This window comes from Micromys minutus, assembly GCF_963924665.1.
Source record: "Micromys minutus genome assembly, chromosome: 9".
Taxonomy (NCBI): domain Eukaryota; kingdom Metazoa; phylum Chordata; class Mammalia; order Rodentia; family Muridae; genus Micromys; species Micromys minutus.
The window spans coordinates 16,528,195-16,537,945 of record NC_137978.1 but is presented as its reverse complement, the minus strand read 5'-3'; the positions used below and the strand labels follow the sequence as shown (position 1 = coordinate 16,537,945).

General features: G+C 38.2%; 1 protein-coding gene across 1 annotated transcript; it reads left to right on the top strand.

Annotated features, from left to right (window-relative positions):
* Positions 1 to 2,155: 2,155 nt before the first annotated feature.
* Positions 2,156 to 2,704, top strand: LOC308424020 (interferon alpha-1-like; the record flags this gene model as incomplete). The annotated part of the gene is made up of 1 exon (XM_080920868.1): positions 2,156 to 2,704. One exon carries the CDS (start codon positions 2,156 to 2,158, stop codon positions 2,702 to 2,704), a length of 549 nt encoding a protein of 182 aa, XP_080776994.1.
* Between the last annotated feature and the right edge of the window lie 7,047 nt (positions 2,705 to 9,751).

The following is a 9,751-nucleotide window of genomic DNA, read 5'->3' as shown; positions in this document are numbered from 1 at the left end:
TGTACCTGGCCTGTGTCCCTCGATCTCCACTATTCCTGGTGGTGGATGGTCCAAGCACCTGTTCTGCACCCAAAAGCTGCTGGCTGGAAACAGAGGGCTTAATTCCAGGTTCTTGGGTTCCTGGATCAAGCCGGACAGGGGTACACTTTCTGCCCGCACAGCAGAGATCTCTCTGCCCCCTGTATAGTTGGAACCGCTACTCACCAGGCCTGTGTCTCTGGGTCTCCGCTGTTCCTGGTGGCGGATGGTCCGAGTGCCTGTTCTGCACCCAAAAGCCGCTGGATGGGAACAGAGGGCCCAATGCTGGATTCCTGGGTCCCTGGATCAATCAGGGCAGGGGCGCACTTTCTCCGTGCTTGGCAGAGATCTCTCTGCCCCTGGCTATTTGGAAACCCTTCTCACTAGGCCTGTCTTTCTGGGTCTCCACTGTTCCTGATGGCAGATTGTCCGATATTCCGTTCTGCCTTCATGTGAATTTGTTAAGGATATGCATGTGTATGTTTGGAAAGTTTTATGAGCATTTGTGAAAATATATGAAAATTCATGCATGTGTGTATGTGTCTATGCCTGTATGAGTCTTTATGTTTCAATGATGTGTTTATGTGGAAATCTGTGATTATGTGGGTGAGTGTGTTTAGGTGTTGTCCACTGTGTTTTTATGTGTTGAAAACTGTCTTATATAAGAGAGTATGTGTGTGCATAAATTGGGGGCTTTTATACATGTCTAACTATTGTAGGAATGTGTGAGTGTTTGTGTATGTGTGAGTATGTGAGTGTGTGTATTGTTGTATCTGTGGGTTTGTATATGTGTGTAAGTCTGTGTGCATTTCCCTGTGTGAGTATGTTTGTGCGTATAGATGTGAGAATGTCTATTTGTGTGTCTCTGTGTATATTTCTGTATGTATGTGAGTGTGTGTATTTGTGTGTGTGTGAATGTTTATCTCTCTATATAAGTGTGTTTGGGGGTTGTGGGTATGTGTGTATTGTGTGAGTGTGCTTGTTAATTTCTGTGCATCTGAATATAAGAGTGGATCTGTGTGTCTGTATATGCGTGATGAGTGAGTGGGTGAGTGTGTTTTTGTGTGTGTCTGTGTGTCTGTCTTAGACATACAGAGAGAGAGAGAGAGAGAGAGAGAGAGAGAGAGAGAGAGAGAGAGAGACAAAAAGAAAGAGAAAGAGAATGAGAGGCAGAGACACTCTGAAACTGTGGCACACAGAGAGAGTATTTACACAGGGGTAAGCTTGCTTTTTTTGATGTTGTGGTCAGAGGCAACTTACAGACCATGGGTGTCTATGCAATCATGCATTCCAGAAATCAAACTCAGCCTATCCAGACTGAATATAAAGAGTTATGCACACGTAGCCCTTAAGTTGCCATGACAATTATAGGATAAATAGCTACTGTACACTGATAACTATATTTACTTTGATGAAAATTAATATTAAAGTCAGTAATGGTAATATGAAAAAACTAACATAAACTAAGCCTTTTAACAATGAAGAAATTTGAAATATACCATTACACCAGTATGACTTTTATAGAGAGAGGTTTCTTTTGTTTACTCCTGACTGTCCTAGAAATTGCTCAGTAGTCTAGGCTGGCTTTGAACTCACATATATTTTCACATCTCCTGTGATTAAACTGGACAGCACCACTTCTAAAACAGAACAACACATCTAATTTAGAAATATTTTGCATTATATTTTACATTTTGATACAAATATTTGTGCAAATGGTATAAATAAACTTAAAAAAAGATTGTAAAATGAATTACATTAATTTACAAATACAAACTCGGAGGAACTTGATAAAAAAGATGTGTAAATTTCAAATAGAGACTGTATTTCTGTGAAATTGTGGTTAATGACAGTTTAAGGGTAAAACAAAGAAAAGCCCTGGAGAGTAGCTTTCTGAGGGTAGCAGTGAAAGAGAAAGCAATGATGAAACCAAACTCTTGAGAAGAAAATACCCACACAGAAGAAAATGAGGTATAGGAAGTAAAAAGAGAATTGGGAAGCAAGGGGAGGGCATTCAGAAAAAAGAAAGTTGTGTTTGCCTCTATTTAAGATAGATGCACACAGCAGGGTTATCAGAGAACCAGGAGGAGACTCAAACACACAGCCCAGAGTGCCATCACCATCTGCAAGACCCACAATGGCCAGGCTCTGTGCTTTCCTCAGCATCCTGATAGTGATGATCTGCTGGTCAACCTGCTCTCTAGGATGTGACCTGCCTCAGACTCATAACTTCAGGAAAGCCTTGAGACTCCTGGTAGAAATGGGGAGACTCTCCCCTGTCTCCTGCCTGAAGCACAGAAAGGACTTTGGATTCCCCTTGGAGAAGATGGATGCCCAGCAGATCCAGAAGGCTCAAGTCATTCCCGTCCTGCAGAATCTGACCCAGGACATCTTGACCATCTTCACACCAGAGGACCCATCTGCTCCTTGGAGTGCTCCCCTTGTCCAGTCATTTTGCAGTGACCTCCACCAGCAGCTCAGTGACCTCACAGCCTGTCTGATGCAGCCTGTGGGGATGCAGGAAGCTTTCTTGACCCAGGATGTGAGGCAATATTTCCACAGGATCACTGTCTACCTGAGGGAGAAGAAACACAGCCCCTGTGCCTGGGAGGTGGTCAGAGTAAACGTCTGGAGAGCCCTGTATTCTGCAGTCGAGTTGCTGGAAAGACTGAGAGAGGAGAAGTGAGTCCTGAGGCAAAGTGGAGAGGATCTTCTACACTTGAACACTGTGTCTCACATTATATGCTCTCTTTTAAATAAGCTCATTACTTTCAGTATGGATACAAACAACCTTCCTAGATGTTTCAGTGATATTCAGCAGTTATTTTCCATATGTAAAACTGTTTTATATCTGCATCCATTTGCTATATTTATTTATTTATTTGTTTGTTTATTTATTTTAATGTTATTAATATAAGATGTTTATGTTAACTCTTGTCTCATATTTTAGTATAGCAAACCCTTATTCATAATTAAATTATTTTGCATTAAAATAAATTTGCTTTATGAGACACTTTTGATTCTTCTATTTGATATCTCTTTTATATCATCTAAAATTTTTAACACCAGAGCCTACACTGTAAATATTGTGCAACTGAACAGCTTCCAAATGCCAAAGAGGATAGACACACACACTGCACAGTATATAGACAAACCCAAAATATTTTTATCATCTTCTCTCCAATATATAGTATTGTTCTAGATGTATGGACAACATACTGTGCAGTAGAAAGCCAATGAAACTTGTTCCTCACCTTGCTTCATCCACTTTGCCCAAATATGCCCTGGATTATTTAGCATCTGATTTCAGTTATCTCACAAAGGTATCAGATAATCTATTGTTGATGAGTTTATTTGTTTTGGATCCTTAATATGAGTGAGATTATGTATATCTATTCAGAAGAGATCTAGAAGAAATGATTAACCTGCCTATCCTGGACAGAAACACCACTGAAAAAGTACCTAGAAATTAACTTCATGCATAATAGCCTCATAAATCAGTCCTGAGAATAATCAGCAGGGAAATAAAATGTCTCTAAAATTAAGCCTTTGGAACACCACTGTTACTTCTTTATTTCCTGGACATGTCCTCTTTCCATATCTTACTTCTTCCTATGTCTACTACACTTCTTTTACTTCTCTTGCTCTTCTTTCTCCTCATCTTCTTTCACCTTCTGCTATTTCCCCTGCTCCTCATTCTCTTGCTCTTCCTCCTCTTCTTCCTTCGTCACTTTCTCATCATCCTCTTCCTTCTCCTCTTCGTCCTCTGCATCCTACTACTACTTTGCTCCATCTCCTTTGAACTACTAGTTGTTTATGGCACAGCACCACCTCATGGAACACGGGTATCAGCTCTCAGGGGCCCCATTCCTGAGGATGCCCGAATCTCTTTTCCAGCAGCCATCTACTGCCACAGTTCCTCAGCTGGAGGTGGAGTTGCCTCCATTTTTCTCTGTTGATATTTTGTCTGGCTTGGTCTCATTCACTCATAGTCACTCACAGCCCACAGGAGTAACCACCGTGTTCTCTTCAAGAACACGGCTCTGCTGCCATCATGACCTGTCTCTGGCTCTAACAATTCTTTTTCTCCCTCTTCTTCAGTGATTCCCGAGGCCATGAAATCAGCCCTTCATTTACTCAGTGACCAGCTGTGAGTCTCTTCATTGGCAGGGACGGCAAGAGAGTTCTGTGTAAGCTCTCTTCAATGTAAGCTCTAATTTCAAATCAGTCATGTGACACTCTGAGTCCAGCACTGCTTTTGTTCTTTGTTATCTTAATGGTTCCACATGTATTTTAAAGAAGATACTTCTAAGAGAAATAGTACTGAAAGCTGTATGTGCATTACATTGTCACTGAGGATCAGCTGGTCACAGTCACTTCCACAATATGATCTTATTGATGGCCATAGACCTTGGCCTTTTTATCTTAGATTCTTACATTTTTAATACTGCTCTGCTTTGTCATTTATATCACACATCAGTTTTATTTTCAGGTTTCATTTTTTTAATATTTATTTATTTGTTCTATATAAGTACACTGTAACTGTCTCCAGACATGCCAGAAGAAGGCATCTGATCTCAATACAGATGGTTGTGAGCCATCATGTGGTTGAACTCAGGACCTCTGGTAGAGCAGTCAGTGCTCTTAACCACTGAGCTATCTCTCCAGCCCTCAGGTTTCATTTCTAATGACATCATATTTTTTGGTTCAGTCTACAAACCAACCTCAGATTTTCTTTTCTAGGAGAGTAGAGGAGAGAAATAGAACAGAATTGGAGACTTTGATCATCAAACCATGGCCTCGGGAAAGATGAAAGAGTAATTGTGAAAGTACAGACAGTGAGGCACTGAAAGCCCTGGCTGTCTAAGTATATAAAATCACACTTAGAACACTTATTGTTGCTATTAAATAAATTAAATCAATTCCAAACTTTCCAAGTGAGTACAATGACTTTGAAATCTGAGGTACACTTTAATGACTGCAGATCCCTTTCTGCTGTGAGGATGTATTGAAAAGCTAGAACTGTTTCTACTGTGATTCGATAAGGACATTGAGAACGGGACTGACTCATATACACTATCCTGAGCATAATTATAAACATTGCATGTTGATTTGTATGGTTTTAATAGTTCTCATGCCACAGAGTCTGAGATTTCAAGCATTGAAATACAAATTTCAGATACTCAGCTGTATGTTTTGGTTTGGATGAAAAATATCACAGGGTTTCTACATGTCAGCGGTTGGTATTCAGGAAAACAGCATTTACAGGACACTTGAGTCTTCATCACATCCTCCAGGAACAAAATTTATTGATGAAAACCCATTGATTATTTCAGCTGAGTAGTCTTCTAGGTAGTAAGGCTTTATTTGAGGAAGGGTAGGAGCCTCCATCCTAATTACAAACTTTGTCCATCTGCCTCTTGGAGATCATGTAATGAGGAAAGTTTTGAAACACATGGTCTTCCCCTATGCAATGAATTCATGGAGTTAATAATCTAATGTTATGATGTAAAATACATAAAAATTTAAGCCTCAAAACTTTAAGTATCTTGCTACTTTTCTGTTTGTTTCCAAAACTTTCAATGTGTGCCTGTGTGTGTGTCTGCATGTATTTATCTTTGTGAGTATGTCTATATGCCTGTGAGTCACATCATCATGTTTACATGTAATTGCATGTGTGCCTGTATATGTGTGTGTTTGCATATATTTGATTGTGTATTCATGTGAATTTGTTAAGGATATGCATTGTATGTTTGGAAAGTTTTGTGAGTGTTTGTGAGAATGTCTGAGAATTGGTTCATATGTGTATGTGTCTATGCCTGTATGAGTGTTTACGTTTCAATTATGTGTTTATGTGGAAACATGTGAATGTGTGTTTAAGTGTTTGTCCACTGTGTTTTCATGTGTTAAAAACTGTCCTATATGAGAGAGTATGTGTGTGCATGAATTGGGGGCTTTTATACATGTCTAACTATTGTAGGAATGTGTGGGTGTGTGTGCATGTGTGAGTATGTGAGTGTAAGTATTGTTGTATCTGTGGGTTTGTATATGTATGTAAGTCTGTGTACATGCCTCTGTGTGAGTATGTGTGTACATATAGTTGTGAGAATGTTTATTTGTGTGTCTCTTTGTATATTTCTGTATGTATGTGAGTGTGTGTATTTGTTTGTGTGAATGTTTATCTCTGTATATAAGTGTGTTTGGGGGGTTGTGGGTATGTGTGTATTATGTAAGCATATTTGTTAATTTCAGTGCATCTGTATATAAGAGTGGGTCTGTGTGTATTTGCATGATGATTGAGTAGTTGTAAATGTGTAAATGTGTTTGTGGGTGTATGTGCCTGTCAGAGAAAGAGAGAGAGAGAGAGAGAGAGAGAGAGAGAGAGAGAGAGAGAGACAGAGACAGAGACAGAGACAGAGAGACAGAGAGACAGAGAGACAGAGAAAGAGAATGTGAGGCAGACACACTCTGAAACAGTGGCACACAGAGAGTGTGTACACAGGGGCAAGCTCCCTTTATTTTGATGTTGTGGTCAGAGGCACCATACAGGCCCTGGTTATCTATGCAATCATAAGTTCCAGAAATCAAACCCAACTTATCCAGCTTGAATATAAAGATTCTGAAATACAAGGCCTCAGGTTGCCATGACAATCATAGGATAAATAGCTACTTTACTCCCATGACTATATTTACTTTTGATGAAAATTAATACTAGAGTTAGTGAAGGTAATACAAAGAAAATAACTTAATTTTTAGCCTTTTAACAATAAAGAAATTTGAAGAATTCCATTACATAAGTATGACTTTTGTAGAGAGAGGTTTCCTCTGTGTAGTCCTGACTGTCCTAGACCTGACTCTGTAGGATAGGCTGGAATTAAACTCAGGTATGTTTTCACCTCTTCTGTGATTAAACCGGACAGCACCACTTCTAAAACACAACAACATTTCTAATTTAGAAATATTTTGCAACTTGAAGCAATCCCACTAAAATCAGTGACTAGACATGGCTGCCCACTCTCCCCCTAATTATTCAATATAGAAATAGAAGCAATTAGGTTGGAGCAATTAGACAGAAAAAGGAAATCAAAGGGATACAATCAGAGAGGAAGAACTAAAAATACCACTATTTGCAGATGACATGACAGTATACTTAAGTGACCACAAACATTCCATCATAGAACTTTTACAGCAAATAAAGAACTTCAGCAAAGTGGCTTGATATAAAATTAACTCAAACAACTCAGTAGCCTTCCTGTACTCAAAGGACAAGCATGCTGAGAAAGAAATTAGGGAAAACATACCCTTCACAATAGTCACAAACAATATGAAATACATTGGTGTGACTCTAACTAAGCAAGTGAAGGACCTGTATGATAAGAACTTCAAATCTCTGATGAAAGAAATTGAAGAAGATCTCAGAATATTAAAAGATTTCCCATGCACATGGATTGAAAGGATCAACATTTTAAAAATGGCCATCTTACCAAAATCAATCTACAGATTCACTGCAATCCCCATCAAAATTTCAACTCAGTTCTTCATAGAGCTGGATAGAGCAAATTGCAAATTTATCTGGAATAACAAAAAACCTAATATATTGAAATCCATCCTCAACCACAAGAGAACATCTTTGAAAATCACCATCTCAGACCTCAAGCTATATTACAAGCCAATTGTGTTAAAAACCGCATGGTACTGATACAGAGATAGGCAGGTTGATCAATGGAACTAAACAGATGATCCAGAAATGAACCTTCACACAAATGGTCACTTAATTTTTGACAAAGGAGCTGTAATCATTCAATGGAAAAAGAACAGCCTCTTCAACAAATGGTGTTGGTCCAACTGGCACTCAGCATGCACAAGAATGAAAATAGACTCTTTCTTATCTCCTTGTACAAAGCTCAAGTGTAAGTGGATCAAAGACCTCCACATTAAACCAGGTACACTGAAACTATTAGATGAGAAAGTAGGGAAAACCTTAGAACACATAGGCACAGGAGAAAATTTCCTGAACAAAACACCAATGGCTCAAGTTCTAAGGTCAAATATCCACAAATGGGACTTAATGAAATTGCAAAGTTTCTGTAAGGCTAAGGACATTGTCAAGAAACCAAAATGACAGCCAACAGATTGGGAAATGATCTTTACCAACACCACATCTGATAGAGCCCTAATATTCAAGGTATACAAAGAACTCAAGAAGTTAAATACCAGAGAATCAAACAACCCTATTAAGAAATGGGGTACAGAGCTAAACAAAAAGTTCTCAATTGAGGAATATCAAATGGCTGAGAAGCATCTAAGAAAGTGCTCAACATCATTAGCCATCAGGAAAATGCAAATCAAAACAACCCTGAGATTCCACTTCACACCAACCTGAATTGCTAAGATCAAAAATTCAGATGACAGCAGATGCTGGCAAGGATTCGGAGAAAGAGGAATACTTCTCCACTGTTGGTGAGGCTGTAAACTGGTCACAACCACCCTGGAAATCAGTCTGTCGATTCCTCAGAAAATTGCACATAGTACTACCTGAAGACCCAGTTATTCCACTTCTGGGCATATACCCCAGAGAAGCTCCAACATACAACAAAGACACATGCACCATAATGTTCATAGCAGCTCTATTTATAATAGCCAGAAGTTGGAAAGAACCCAGATGTCCTTCAGTAAATGAATGGGTACAAAAATTGTGGTATATTTACACAATGGAGTACTACTCGGCTATCAGAAACAATGATTTTATGAAATTCTTAAAAAAATGGATGCATCTAGAGAATATCATCCTGAGTGAGATAACCCAGTAACAAAAGAACAGACATAATATGCAGTCACTGATAACTGGATACTAACTGCAGAAATCCCTGAACACACCAGAAACAACTCACAGACTATATAAAGTTCAAGAAAAAAACAAAAGCCAAAAAGAAAAAAGAAAGAAAATGAAAAACCATTCTGCTCAATCCTTACACACCAAAAAAACTTTCACTATTTCCAGGTTACATCCTGTTTTACATGTACTTTCTGCTCATTGTAACTAGTAAGATTTTAATGCATCTTATCAAACCTTTAAAAAAAATCAAGTACTCATTAAAATGTTTTCACATAGTTTTAGACATCAATGCTTAAAAACTGTACACTTATCATTGTGTCTTAAAATAAAGTTGTTCAATTAAAAAAAATAAAAGAAATGACAAGTATTTCAGAAAATAAATATCTAAATTTATTAAAAAAATAAACTTGTAAGAAAAACATTAAAAATGGGAAACATTTGAATCATACTTTACATTTTGATACAAATATTTATGTAAATGGTAAAAATAAAAAAGTTTAAAATGACAGTAAAATAAATTACATTAATTTTAAAAAATAAACTAAGTGGAACTTGATGCAACAGATGTGTTAATTTCAAAGATACTGTATTTCTGTGAAATTGTGGTTGACAGTTTAAGGGTAAAATAAAGAGAAACCCTGGAGAGTAGTTTTCTGAGGGCAGCAGTGAAAGAGAAAGTAATGATGGAACCAAACTCTTGAGAAGAAAATACCCACACAGAAGAAAGTGAGGTAAAGGAAGTGAAAAGAGAACTGGAAAGCAAGGGGAGGGCATTCAGAAAAAAGAAAGTTGTGTTTGTCTCTATTTAAGATAGATGCACACAGCAGGGTTATCAGAGAACCAGGAGGAGACTCAAACACACAGCCCAGAGAACCATCAGCATCTGCAAGACCCACA